The sequence below is a fragment of the Pelodiscus sinensis genome, chromosome 26, assembly GCF_052426305.1.
Source record: "Pelodiscus sinensis isolate ZL-2025 chromosome 26, ASM5242630v1, whole genome shotgun sequence".
Lineage (NCBI taxonomy): Eukaryota > Metazoa > Chordata > Testudines > Trionychidae > Pelodiscus > Pelodiscus sinensis.
In genome coordinates, this window is record NC_143077.1 from 14,339,380 (window position 1) to 14,353,914 (window position 14,535).

Below are 14,535 nucleotides of genomic sequence, written 5' to 3' on the forward strand. Positions count from 1 at the left end.
CCGTGATTAAAATAATCGCGGCTTCATTTAAATTTAAATGGCTGCCCCTCTCTGCCGATCAGCTGTTTGTCGGCAGATCGGGGCAGTCTGGATGCGCCGCGTCGACAAAGAAGCCTTTCTTGATCGGCACAGGTATGCCTCGTGAAACTAGGTTTACCTGTGCCGATCAAGAAAGGCTTCTTTGTCGACGCGGCGCGTCCAGACTGCCCCGATCTGCCGACAAACAGCTGATCGGCAGAGCGGGGCAGCCATTTAAAATTAAATGAAGCCGCGATTATTTTAATCGCGGCTTCATTTCCCTCTGCCGATCTGTCTAATCTACATGCCTCCGTCGACGGAGGCATGTAGTCTAGACACGCCCCTAGAGCATGGAGTTCCATCCCTGGCTATCTTAACCAGTAGCTATTGGCAGACCTATCCTCCATGAACTTATTTCATTCTTTTTTGAACTGACTGTGGTAGCGTTCTGGGTTTGATGGCCCCTCATCTCCTCGCAGCCCTGCAGAGGTGGCCTCAGCCCCGTAGGTGGGGAGGAAAGTCTGGTGTCCGTCAGCATCAACCGCTGAGGCAAGGGACAGTGGGATCCAAGAGAAATCCTGGCCAGGCTCTCTCAGCTGTGAGAGAGCCACTCACTAGGGCTGGTGGAATTTTTTCCATTGAAACCATTTACTGATGGAAAATTGGATACTGAAAAGTGAAAATTTGTCCTTGAAATGTGCTTGCTCTTCAGAGAAAGTGTTCAGTGTTTCACCAGAAAATCCAAATGGCTCAAAAAAGTGAATATTTCCATTTAGATAGTTGGCCATGGTGCCTCTTGGGAATTTTCATTTGGTTTCTCTCAGTGGTCACCAAGCAGTAGATCTGGATCTACTGGTAGATCTTGGAGCCTCTGACAGGTGATCCTGACTAGTCTGGCCAAGAGGCTATCTAGTGCCAGTACTTCAGATGCCCCTTCCCCACACTGCTGCTCATCTCCTGCCCCTCCCGCTGGGGAGCTTCCTGCTTTCTGTGCAGGGCAGGGAAGAGAGAGGAGGTGCTGATGTCAAGATACCCCCTCCAATTCTGTATCCTTTCTCCACAGAGCGGAGAGGGGACAAAGCAGGACGTGGGATGGAGTTTGCTGGCTGCTTTAGGGAGTGGTCCAGGCCCAGGGAAGGAGCGAGCCCACCTTAGCTCCACTGCACCACCATCCAGGAGCCACCAGCAGTGCCCAGCTGGAGCCCACATCCCAAACTCCTACCCTAGACATGAACCACCCTTCTGCATCCCAAGCCCCTGCCCTAACCCCAAGCACCCCCACATCCAAATGCTGTCCCAGATCCTGCACCTAGAACCCCCTCCAGCAGCCCAACAGCCTGCCTCAAGAGCAGATCAGAGCCTCTCTTACACTTCAGATCCCTTAATCCAAGACCAGATTCTGCACCCCAACCCACTGCTCCAGCCTGAGGAAAGTGAGTGAGGATGGGCAGGAGAGGGAGGATGGAGTGAGCAGGGGAAGGGCCTTGGAGAAGGGGTGGGAAGGAGGCGGGGAAAGGGTATTTATATTTGAGGTAGATCTTGCATTGCACTTAAATTCAACAAGTGATCTCATGCTCAAAAAGGTTGGAGACCACTGCTTTAGGTCATCATTCTCTGTAGGCCTGGTTCCCCAGATGAACTACATCTCCCATGATGCATCAAAGTCCCTGGCCATGATGCAACTGTTTCTCCTCACCATGCCATGTGCCCCTGATACAACCTAAGAGATGTAATCAGAGCAGGGAACGCAGCCGATGGAGGAGAATGGGAGCGGGAGGTACTTAAAGTAAAATTCCCATGTGGCTCCATAGCAACATTTCAGAATTGAAATGTCACTTTTCAATTTGTTTTCCACCAAGCCACTGAACTTTTCAGTGGACATTTTTTTTTAAATGATCCATTTAGTCAAAACTGTCCAAAGCCCATTTTGCAACCAGCTCTCGTGCTCAGATTAGAGAACATCAGCAGCTCACTTCAAGATGCTGCATAGGAAGGAACTCTAAGCCTCACCACCCCCCCAGTAGCCCCATTCGTGGCAGGATTCTTTCCCCCCAGCTCATCTGCAAGGCCCCCCTAACTATCAACCACATTTCAGTACCGCATCTGCTGTGCTGCGTAGAGCAGTGTTTCCCAAATGGGTTCCGCGAAGTGAAAATAAGGGTTCCACGAGAAAATTCCATTACAATAACATTTTATGATTTAAAAAATGTTGTACACATTAAATGTGACTTTTGGTTTTAAATATGTGCAATTAAACTAAACGTCGATCTCACGACCTTCTTTAGCATTTGTTTATTATTATCCTTACTTATTTGTGATCTACTTTTTCAGCTCCATATATAAGACTGTTATTAGGGGTTCTGCAAAATTCTTTCAAGTTTAAAAGGGTTCTGTGGCCAAATAAAATTAGGAAACACTGGCGTAGAGAGAACCTTGTTGACTTGTGGAAAAGTCAACAGTAGAACGCTTGTGGCCTATGTGTGTCGCTGTTGCATGCGCGCGCACCCCCTTTGTCTTTCACAATCCCCTCCCAATGCATATTTACATTATTTTTGTTATTACTTTGAGCTACTTCTTTCGCAATGCTCTTATTTTGGTTTCTGACTGACCTATGCGTTTCACAATTTTCATTTCTCGCTTAGACTTGCCTTTAATTCTTTGAATAGTGAGTTCTATGATACCTACCCGATCCTGGCTAGAGTGATTAGCCCTATTTTAAATATATCCAGTGCTTTTTTTTGTGACATACAGTCAGAGATTACCTCGAAAGAACGGAGCGTACCAGCACCTCTGTACGTAAATGTCCGACAGTTGGATGGGCTGCATGTCCTAAAAGGGAAATGCTGGCCCTACCCCAGCTTTTTTTTTTTTTGCTCAACAACTTTTCCCCTGGAGTATCGGCACCTTTTTTTTTTTTTTTTTTTTTTTTTTAACAAAAAAGCACTGAATATATCTATACTAGCCAATTAGCCCATCATAAAATGGGATTTTCAGGTCTCTCCTCCACGTCCTATTCCCTTTCTATCTCGGTCTTCTCTCCTGAGCCTCCAGGTCTCTCTCTCCATCTCTCTCTCTCCCCCGCCCTCTTTCTCCCTCTCCTCTTCCTACTGCCTCCCCCCCCAGCTTTCCTCCGTCTCCTGCTTCTCTCTCCATCTCTCTTTCTCTTCTCCTCCCCCTCCTGCCTCTCACTCTCTTTCTCTTCTCCTCCTCCTCCTCCTGCATCAGGAGCACGGAGCCCAAATGGCTGTGTGCTCCCGTGCAGCAGCCCAGCTGAGCGGCTGCCTGTGAGCTCCAGCTGCCCCCCCTGCACCATTTCCCTTCACCCCAGCACTGATCCTGCAGCCTCCCAGTTGTCCTCCACCTCCTGCTCTCTCCCTGCCCTCCCTCCGGCCAGGGTCTGTTCACGGCCAGGGGGTGGGGCCTGATGGCGCACGTAAAATGAATGCTGCACATGGATGGAAAAAACTAGAGGGAATGTTGGTCACAGCTGGTATCGGGCATGATACGGATCGTAGAGCTTAGCCAGCATGGAGACATGGCCATCTTGGGACAAGCCCTGGCAACCTTTTCTGGTTTGTATTACTAGGAGCCCAGCAATGAACTAGGGCCCCCTCGTACCAGGCGCAGAACAAACACGGTCACTGCTGGTTTCTGCCCCGGACAGCTTATAACCCACGTAAGACACAAGAGCCACCAGCTGGACTCGGGCATGCAAGCAATGCTCACCTGGCTGTCAGGGCTAGCCAGGGGTTTTGCTAAGTCGTGCCCCTCTGCAAAGGCTTGTAGCAAGGCTAAGAGATCCCGGCTGCGAATGGCTTCCCAGAGCCGGTGCGACTCGTCCCGGCCATCTTTCTGGACGTATTTGCGCTCCATGTATTTGGCCACAATATATTCTTTCCTGGCGCTCCTGCGGGTGGGAGGGAGGGAGCTGGATCAGCAGGGCCACGCCCAGCCAGCTTTGCTGTGGATTCCAGAGCCGAGCCTGGTCAGGCATGGGGGATTTTAGACAGGGGCTGACGAGGTTTGGATTCGAGCAAGGAAGGGACAAAGCAAGAGCCGTTCACTAGTCCATCCAGCTCCGGAAAAGGGATTAGACAATAGGGAGGCTTCAGGGGAATCTATTTGTGGATTGCCCCCCCCGTAGAGGAAGGCAGTGCCCCCGTCCCCATCCCGAGCGAGCGGTCTAGGCCGGACATGCATCCCCCCCGCCCTCGATCTCACTCCCCAGCATCTTACTCACATATCACTGCTCGACGAAGGCTTCGGATTCCCCTGTGCCGGCAGCGTGGCCTCCATGATTTCATTGAACCGGACATTTCCAATGCTGACCGCCAGCTGCAAATGAGAGGGGAAACCAACCCCATAAGCACAGGTGCCTCTGTGTCTAGGAGCCCCCATGGCTTGATTTGCCTGGACTTAGTAGCTGCTTGCTTCTCACCCCAGAGAAAGGAGAAATGCCGAGAGAAAGGAGCTAACAAAAATACAGCGGATCCTTCCCTAGAGACGGGAAGAGGCCATGCCACGTTTCAAGGCTAGATTCAGGATTAAAGAGAATTTGTGAGTGGACCTTGCAAGATCCCTGCCAACTAGAACAATCGGAACCTTTAAAACCTTGACTCAGGCTACGTCTAGACTGCAAGCCTCTTTCGAAAGATACTTTCAAAAAAGCCTCTTTCGAAAAAGAGCATCTAGACTACAACCAGTACTTTCAAAAAAGCAAGCCGCTTTTTCGAAAGAGCGCGCCCAGGCAGTCTGGATGCTCTTGTTCGAAAAAGCACCGTTTGCATGACATAGCGCCTTTTTTTGAAAAAGCACTTTTGAAAAAAGGCATTCTTCCTCGTAAAACGAGGTTTTCTGCAGTCGAAAACACTGTCACGTTCTTTCAATTTACTTTCAAAAAAACACGGCAGCAATCTAGACGCAGGGGAAGTTTTTTCGAAAAAAGGTCACTTATTTCAGAAAAAATCCTGTAGTCTAGATACACCCTTAGCGTCAGAAAACAGCCCGCAGGGGCGGCGGGTAATGTAGGAAAGCAAGACTGCCTACATGGCTTGGCTCCCCAGCAGCTGGGGAGGGATGGAGCTGTGCCATGTAGCAGCCCCAGGCCTCAGCTAGGATTGGGTGGGACTTGGCTGAGTGGGGGAGGTTGGGAAGGGTCATGGTCTTGGGGGAAGGGGTGTGGCTTTGGGGGGAAGGGGCGGGGCCTGGCTGAGTGGGGGCATGGTCTTGGGGAAGGGGTGTGGCTTTGGATGGAAGAGGCGGGGCTTGGCTGAGTGGGGGCATGGTCCTGGGGGAAGGGATGTGGCTTTGGGTGGAAGGGGCGGAGCTTTGGCTGCCCATGACAGCCCGGATACCGATCTACTCTAGGCTGAGCTGCCATGGCCACGCCCATGGCTCTTGGGCTAGGAGGAGGAGGACGGAGCGCCAAGGAGAAGCGGAAAAGGGGAGCAAGGAGACCGATGCCCCCTGTGGACAGGGGCTGCTTACCAGCAGTTCGGAGGTGCTGAGAACATCCAGGGTCAGGGACTGTATGCGGGAGTAGTGCACCCCCAGCTCCCGGTGAATGCCCGAGCACTCGATGCACGTCAGGATGCCCAGGTTGATGGAGAGCCACGTGGGATCTGCAAGGCAGCAGCAACCTCTGTCACTGGTGCTGTGACAGCCCCTCGCTGGAGCCTCCGGCCCTGCATCCTTGCCTGACCCCCGCACCTCCCGGCCTGGTGCAGGTCAGCGGCTCTGTCCTTTTTACCCAGCTCTCCGGATGGTGTCAGGGGAGAGCTCGCTGGAGAAACCCCTCCCCTCTGCCAGGACCTCCCCACCCTTCCCCTGGCCCCTGGAATGCCACCCACCCTGGCTGGCCTCCTGCTTCCAGCAACAGCCAGTGACGGGTGCTCCACACCACGTCCAGCTAGCTCACGGAGAGCGCGTGCCCTGCTCCGAGCGAGCACCGGGCTCAGCCGCAAGGCCACGCAGAGCTAACCATGCTGGCAACGTGACCCTCCATGGGGGCGCCAAGCTCAGGGCACCAGGCCCTGGCACGCTCTGCAACTGCCCCTTTGCAGCATCGGCGTCCCCGTCCCGCACCTACCTGGGGCCCCGCAGTCACAGCACTGCCTGTTGCCTGGCATGCCCTTCACCTCGCCCATGACTAGCCTGGTGAGCTCCTGCAGGCCACCGTCCGTCACCCCCCCAGCCGAGGCCACACAACTGCTTGGATCCCCCTTGAAGGCGTTGCTGAGAGCTTCGTCCTTGCTGTTCTGCAGCACAGACACCCAGCTGGAAGGGGAGAGGGGGAGAGAGGAGACTTCAGGCAGGAACCCAGGGAGGGACCAGGGGAGGAAGAGAAACAAAAACCCACTCTAGGCTGGGGAAAGCGTATTGTGGGTCACGGTGCCCTGCTGCTCCTGAAAGCCCAGGTCGTGGCTGGGCAGGGCTGGACGAGACACCGTTTGCAGCCTTCGCTGCTGCGCCTATTTTGGCCACAGAGGGCACCATAATAATACACAACAATCCCTAGCTCTCTGGTTTCTCAGCACCTCTCAAAGCACTCTACGAAGCAGGCAAAGATCATCGTCCCCCTTTCCTAGAGGGGGAAAACGAGGCCCAGAGCAGGTGACTTGCCCCAGGTCACCTAACAGGACAGTGGCACAGCCAGGCCAGAAGCCTGGCTCCCAATCAAATGCTCTACCCACTAGACCCCACTGCGGAGTGATGGTGCAAGGTGGCCAAGCTCGGCATCTTCACACGTGAAGCTCGCAAGGTCCACGGGCCCCAGGAGCCAGACAGCAAGCACGGGATGCAAACGTACAAAGCAGATTTTCCTGCCACCCAGTGCCCTGTATTCTGCAGGGGGGTAGGAACCCCCGGACTCAGGGCAACATTCCAATGAGTGCGCCTGTGTCCCCCACCCCACCCTGCTGGACGGACTCTCCACTACGTCTCAGAGCCCCTATCCTGCCGCTAGCCAATGGAGAGCCTCCTGGAGCTCGAGTGGGAGGGACCCGTGCCTCCACCTTGGCAGAGAAGGCAGCTGGCCTGTTCTCTCCTGCAGGGCAGGTGGCCGTTCCCCATGAGGGCGGAGAGGATGGCTGCTGTCACTTACACAACACACTCCTGCTCATCCTCGGCTTGGAAGTGGTACGTCCTGTTATCTGCAGGGAGAGGGAGGAGGACAGATGAAAAGGATGCTTGCAACAGCTGGGAAAGCCCATGATCTCTGCCTAAGTCCAACAGCTGCTTCAAGAGGCTGCGTAGTTTTTGCAGGATGAGCTATGCCGCACAGGGAAACAAGGCTGTTGATCTGTATTTCTGGAGACCTATTTGAGTCCAACCTTGGGCCACAAGTGTCACGAGTTTGGTGGATCTCGCCTCATTCCACAGAGTCTCAGAGGGGCAGCCGGGGTTACAGAGACGTGGGTGTATCTATAAGGACAACAAAAGAGGGTACTTCTTTCTTGTGTTGTCCTTATATATACCCCTGCCTCTGTGAACTCCATTCCAATTCAACTGATGAAGTGGGTTTTGCCCAAGAAAGCTTACGCCCTAATAAATCTGTTAGTCTCTAAGGCTACGTCTAGACTGATCAGCACAGCGTGGCGGCCATTTTGATGTAAATGAAGCAGCGATTATTTAAATAGCCGCTTCATTTTCCTATGTCTAGTAAACTCATCTGCATACGCCCTTATCCCTCCCTCTGCCCACCCCCTTTTCAGTTCTAGGCATCCCCCAAGCAGAAGGTGCCTCTTGTATGATCCTAAGTGATAAGGGCAAACAAGGAGCCCTGTTGACAGAGGGTGCAAATCAAGCACATCGAAATTGCTAATGAAGCCGGGATTTAAATATCCCGCGCTTCATTAGCATAAACATGACCGCTGCTTTTTTTCAAAACAGAGTTTTTTCGGAAGAAAACAGCAGTCTAGACGCGGATCTGTCAAAAATAAAGCCTTTTTTGACAGAGCCTGTAAACCTCATTTTTTGAGGTTTATTTTGATCTTTATTTTCTACAGATCCGCGTCTAGACTGCTGTTTTGTTTTTTTTTAAAACTCAGTTTAAAAAAAAAAAAAAAGCAGCAGCCATGTTTATGCTAATGAAGCACGCGATATTTAAATCCCGGCTACATTAGCAATTTCGATGTGCTTGATTTGCACCCCTCTGTCGACACAGGGATGCAGTCTAGACACACCCTAAAGTGCCACAGGGCTCTGTGTTTGCCCTTATCACTTAGGATCATACAAGAGACACCTTCTGCTTGGGGGATGCCTAGAACTGAAAAGGGGGTGGGCAGAGGGAGGGATAAGGGTGTATGCAGATGAGTTTACTAGACATAGGAAAATGAAGCGGTTATTTAAATAATCGCTGCTTCATTTACATCAAAATGGCCGCCGCGCTGTGCCGATCAGCTGTTTGGCGGTGCAGCGGGGCAGTCTGGACACGCCGCGGTCGACAAGGGAAGCATACCCTTTCACGAGGCATACCAGAGCGGTCGACAAAGGCTTCCCTTGTCGACCGCGGCGCGTCCAGACTGCCCCGCTGTGCCGCCAAACACAGCGCGGCGGCCATTTTGATGTAAACGAAGCGGCGATTATTTAAATTGACGCTTCATTTTCCTATGTCTGGTAAACTCATCTACATGGCTCCATTGACGGAGCCATGTAGTCTAGACATAACCAGGGTGTCCATAGGTCAGGAGGGCTGAGGAGCATTGGTAGAGCTGGGGGGGAGGATAAAAATGAGTTTAGGTTCCTTAATCAATCAGGCCTATTTGGTGCCGAGTGCAGTAACCTTTCCCAATCTGGGGCCAGGGCTCTCTCACCCCCCCCCCACCCCTACGTCCCTTCCCCCACTCACGTGTCACAAGGTCGAAGCACTTCTTTTCCTCCGGGTGAGGTCGCACTTGGCAGGTCAACAGGTTCAGCTTCACGGGAGGCCGGTTTATCTGTGGGAGGAGGAGAGTGGGTGCCCTTTGAGGAAGATGCAAGCACCCAGCAGCAGAAAGCTGTGGGATCCTCTTCTCCCACATCTCCAATAGCCCAGGACTGGCTGAAAGACTGGGGTAGCAGTACGGCCTACTGGTCGCACACTGGGCTGGAACTCAAGACACCTGGGGCCTATTCCCAGCTCTGCACTGGTCTGCTGGCTGATGCTGGGCAAGTCACTTCCCCCTCTCTGTTCCTCAGTTTCCCCATTTAAAGAACAGGGATAATAATCTCAGCTACAGATTAAAAGTCCTCTCGCATTTGGGCTCGCATTAGCTACACTAACTCCAGAGAATCTTCTTATCTACAGAAATTCCCAAGCCCTCTTAGAATCCCGCTGAACCTTCTTTTGCAGAAGTATTAGAGCCACGGCCCTTTTTCTGCCTTACAGTGTGTGTAGCATTCCGCTTTTAAGCGGCCTTTTACCTCCCCTGCCTCTAGAGGGCAGCCATTCTTTCTGCCTAAAGTTTCGGAACCCAGGGTACGTCTAGACGACATCCCTCTTTCGACAGAGACATGTCAATTAGGCACTTCGAACTTGCAAATGAAGCCAGGATTTGAATTTCCCACGCTTCATTTGCATAATCGCGTCATGGCGCTCTTTCGAAAAAGCGCTATTTCAGAAATAAAACTGCCGTCTGGATGCGGTTCTTTCGAAAGTGGAAGTCTTTTTCAAAAGATCCTGTAAACCTCATTTTTGGAGGTTTCCCTTTTCGAAAGAACCGTGTCTAGACTGCAGTTTTACTTTCGAAATAGCGCTTTTCTGAAAGAGCGCCATGACGCGATGATGCAAATGAAGCACGGGAAATTCAAATCCCCACTTCATTTGCAAGTTCGAAATGCCTAATTGAAATCCCTCTGTCGAAAGGTCTAGACACACCCCCAGAGGCATCATTTCTGCTCTCCCCCTGAAAAAGTCATCACAAACTTCGTCCAGCAGATTTTTGCCCTCTCCGACTTGTTTGCGGAAGGTGAAGTTGTTCTGATTCACCCATCCGGGTGTTTCAAATCCCAAGCTTGGGCAGCGTTTACCAAAAGTGTAATGCACCGGAGTCCCAAGCAAACACGGGCAGAGTTCTGAACATGCATTTGGAGGACGCACAGATTCAGGGATCAGATGGATTCCAGGGGGAAAAAAGCCAGTCGACCTTTGCACAGGTCTGTACTGTGCTTTGAGATGACAAGCAGACAGTGCCCCTTCCCACTCAGGATCTTAGCGTGTCGTCATTTACACGATTAACCGATAACCTTGGGCTTGTCAGCTAATCCCAAAGACTACACGCACCCTTCCCCCATTGCTGCCTCCCGTGGAGCCCTCACCCGACATTGCTGCCTGCCCCCTCCTCTTGCAGCCTCCCTCAAGAAGCAGCATCGGGTCCCGGTGGGGGCACACGCAGGGAGCTGGCTTCGTGTGTGTACCACCTGCCCTCCTACCCTCCCCTCTGATAGAGAGGCAGGAGAGCGGAGGGTGGGAGGGCAGGCAGTACATGTGGGAAGCCAGCTTCCTGCGTGTATCCCCCATCCTTGCGCAGCAGTAGGGAGGGCGGGGGGGGGGGGGAGGCAGGGGCTGGTGCCCCCCCATGTGTAAACAGGTAACACTGAAAAAAATCAGCAGACACACATTCGCAAGTGTTTACTTTTGTAAACGTCCCTGCTCAGACACGCGTGAGGACCATGGCATGAAAGGTGCAGCCTGATCCTTCAGCTAAAAGGTTTCCCCCAGTACCACAAGCTCCTTTGTGAGGCGCGGGCTGTGGGAGGCAGAACCCCAGGCCCGCCCAGGAGCCGGCGCCCGGCACTTGGCCTTACCGTGCTGTGGGAGATGGTGAGGCAGCCGTACTTCACACCGCACTTCCTCTTCTGCCACACTTTGCGGATTCTAGGTCAGGCAGAGAAAAGGGAATGAGGGGCCACCGAGTGCCTGATAACCAGCTCCTCCCCCCACCACGAGGACGCCCATCACCCGCTCTCGGGGACGTGCTTTACTGGGGAGCATCGTTCGCTGAGTGAGCGTTGTGCTTCCTTTAGCTCCCAGGATGGAAAATACCCTCTGAGCCCAGCTCAACTGCCCCGGCTGCCTCAGCCTTCTCCTTTTGCTCCGAGTGTCTCCTCCCTTCCCTCAATCCCTGCAGGTGCCCCCAACTGCCGGAGGCATTCCTTGCACCAGCTGTTGGCCCACGAACACAGCTTAGACCCTTCCTTCTCGCCAGAGAAAGCAGCCTGCTGCGGCCATAGAACCGGCCTTCCCTTTTCACAGCGAATTTGGTGCCAGGCTGGTAACCATGGAAACTGAAGTCCAGGAGAGATGCTTGCAGAGTAGGCGACTGTACCACCCAGCCCCAGTCCTGCCCTAATAGGACATCTTGGGACAAATTCCTCTCCATCAGGCGCTGGCCTCTCTGCGGATGCTCCCTACGCGGGTAGCAACTAGTGCCAGGCTTGGACAGGGCTTGCATGGGACGGAGGCATCCACGCTCCAGTGTAAGAAATGAACTGATGCCACCAAATCATCTCCAACCTGACTTTGAATCGACATCAGCTGGCAACAGAGGGAGGACTTCTGGTCTGGTAGTAACCCAGCTCGGAGTCCTGGTCCAGGCTGCATATCTTAGCCCACGAGCCAGCCAACCCCCTCGTTCTGGTTTTTCCCAAGTCATCCCAAAGGATCCCAGCTACAGGTCCATCCACTAGATTGCATTTAATCAAGTAATCGACTAGTCCAGCGTTTCCCAAAGTGTGGTCCGTGGCCCGGTATCGGTCCTTAGAAAAAAAATACTGGTCCTTAAAAAAGATCATTGAGCACAATCCTATTCATTTGTGTGACGGGATAGCAGCACCCTGCACTGCCAAGTGCAGCGGCACGGCCCTCTTGGGAGAGAGCCCGCCACCGTGGCGTCTCTGCCGGATATGCTCCCGGGCAGTGGGGCTAGATCCGGCGGGCACTAGGACCCAGGGAGAAGGCCGGGTACCGTGCGCACCAACACAGAACACCCAGCACCGGACGCAGCCAGGGGAGCTGGCACTGGCCGATAAAGCGGCCAGGATTGGGGCGAAGGGGGGGAACAACCTGCCAGACAGGTAAGGCCAGCGACAGGATTTATTTGCATATTCATCATTTGCTTAATTAATATGCAAGTAAATATTACCAGTCCTCCAAAAGCTTGTGAATGGTTTTACTGGTCCCCAGTATCAAAAAGTTTGGGAAGCACTGGACTAGTCAATGGAATTTCCACTCAGCAGCTGGCAGGCATCCTTTCGAATTCGGGTGGGGCAGACGAACAGAGTGGCTATGACGACGGGAAGCTTGGGTAGCCAGCCCTTGCCGCCACCTGCATCTCTGCGGCCACGCTTCTCGAGCAGAGCTTGTGGGTTTGCATCCACTTGACCTGGGAATGCTCCTCGCTGCGGGAGGGGGGGGGGGGTATCCTCGGGGTGGAGTGTGAATTTCCCAGGGTGCCAGGGCAGGAACAGGGCAAAGACACGAGGGCTTTCCAGGACTCGGATATTTAAAAGCCAGAAAGACCCATTAGGCCCTTCCAAGTCTGATCACCTGCATGGCCCACACGGAACCAGCCCCTGATCCTTCCTGCATCCCTTCAACAGCCCCGTCCTACAGCCTACAGCCTACAGCCTTCCCATGGCCATCAGCTAGCTCTGAGCACAGGAAGACTCCGTCTGAAACCGGAGCCAGCTCCTACGCACCCGTCGCTTTTCTTGGACAGAAAACCTGACTTCTCCGTCCCGTACTGCTTGTTCCCTTGGTGCTGGTGGATGCTGTAGCCGCTGCCAGAGTTCTTCCTGTGCAGGTTTTCCTGGACTCACCGAGGACAGAAGTAAAATAAATAAATATTCAGAGCGCAGGCCTCAGGGTCGGTTTCTTTGCAGCGTTGCCGCCCTCTTGCCCTCCCAAGGCCCGATCCTGCAGGACGGGGCCAGCAGGGAAGAGCCCAAATCCTCCTTATGTTGTCCTCAGCACCCCCAAACGCCCTCCAGCTTTATCATGGCCACCTGGAGAATCCCCTGGAACTCCAGCCGCCACTCACCATCCTGACTTCCTGGGTCTTCTCCTTGCCAGCCAACTTCTTTCCCACCGCCCTTCCGGAGACCTCATAGACACTTGCCTTACCTTCTGGCCGGCCTCACCCAGCCTCTGACTGCTGGCAGGCCAGTCCCGACCCTTTCGTAACACTGCTGTGACACCCCCCGGGTGGCTAGTGAACAAACCTGCTCCCAGGCCTGGATTCTCTCCTCCCCCGTGGCATCAATGCAGTCTCCATGCTGAGCCCTCGGCCTCCCTCCTGTCCTGCCCCCTTGGGTGCACCCCACCGTCTCCCTCGGCTCCAGCCACCACTTCTCTGCCAGTGGCTAAGCTCTGCTTGTCTCTGCCGCCCTGGAAGGCCGAGCCCTTCCGTTGATTTCAATGGGCGTTGGAGCCATTCCTGTTCTATCTACCCACCTGCCGCAGCCAGGGATCTCCCTATCCCCTCCCCCATGGGGGCGTATACCCTCCCTGAATTTCCCCAACACCCCCCAGTTTTGTGAACTATGGTGCCATACAGCCCACCTTCACCCTCATGGTGACACCCCCTCCTGTAAATTCGAAACCCCCCCCCCCATTTCAATTCCTGGGGAGGCTACTGGCCGCAGCTCTGCTTGCTCCTGGCTACCCTGGGGAAGTCGAAGGGGAACAGGCCTGCGTCTCTCGGTGGGAAATCCAAGGTGGGATGCTCTGACTCTGCTGGTTACACCCCAGGCTGTGCTAGGCTCCTTCACGGCCAGGCGCCATGGGAGGACAGGCCAGGAGCCTCACCTCTTTGTTCTCCAGCTGCAGGATGCCTCGGAGGGAGTCCCGGATCTGAGTGAGCTCCTTCACCTCCTCCTCCTGGGCCTGATGCAGCTGACAAGAGAAGCAGGAGCAGACATTCATGTGACCATCCCATCACCCGCCCTCTACCGGGGTGGGGGGAGCAGAGAGTGGGGGAGGTGGCCGTCTAGCTAAACTAAGGCAGGAACATAGGAACGGCCAGGCTGGATCAGACCAAGGGTCCATCTAGCCCGGTATCTCCTCTCCAACATGGGCCAGCGGCAGGGTAGGTTCTCGCTTAGCCACTTGTGCATGGACACACGTCCAGACATACAGTAGATCGGAGAGATCTGATTTTCTGCTATTCAAAAAATCAGCTGGTTTCTGCTATGGTAGCACCTTCATTTGAAGCACTGAAAATTCCCCCTGCATTGCTCCAGCAGGATTGTGCACGCACAGCACAGGACCCCTGCCAGCAAGGTGTTCTCACTACTGCTTCCTCCCGCTTTCCTAGGGGCTAAGTCAGGCTCGCTAGGCCAGCCGTGGCCAACCCATGGCTCTTCCCCACCCTCAGGGTGCGGATCATGAAGCTCCCACCCAGCAGCTCGTAAAGCCGTACATGCGCCCCTGAAAACGGCCTTCTCCTCCGGCCCCCCTGTGCTCACCGGGGTAGGGGAGCTGTCTGGAGCGGCCATTAAAAATGGAGTATCAAAGGCGGTGGTGGCCAGTGGGAGCCT

General features: G+C 53.9%; 1 protein-coding gene across 1 annotated transcript in view; it reads right to left on the minus strand.

Moving 5' to 3' along the window:
* The window catches only part of ASAP3 (ArfGAP with SH3 domain, ankyrin repeat and PH domain 3), a 70,453-nt gene that overhangs the window by 11,822 nt on the left and 44,096 nt on the right, over nt 1-14,535 (minus strand). The window contains exons 9-17 of the mRNA XM_075908668.2: nt 13,805-13,891; nt 12,697-12,806; nt 10,804-10,873; nt 8,867-8,954; nt 7,121-7,169; nt 6,107-6,294; nt 5,506-5,639; nt 4,259-4,353; nt 3,745-3,925 (exon numbers count right to left, since the gene is read on the minus strand). Of these exons, the coding sequence (XP_075764783.2) occupies nt 3,745-3,925; nt 4,259-4,353; nt 5,506-5,639; nt 6,107-6,294; nt 7,121-7,169; nt 8,867-8,954; nt 10,804-10,873; nt 12,697-12,806; nt 13,805-13,891 (1,002 nt within the window). The remainder of the gene's footprint in view (nt 1-3,744; nt 3,926-4,258; nt 4,354-5,505; nt 5,640-6,106; nt 6,295-7,120; nt 7,170-8,866; nt 8,955-10,803; nt 10,874-12,696; nt 12,807-13,804; nt 13,892-14,535) is intronic.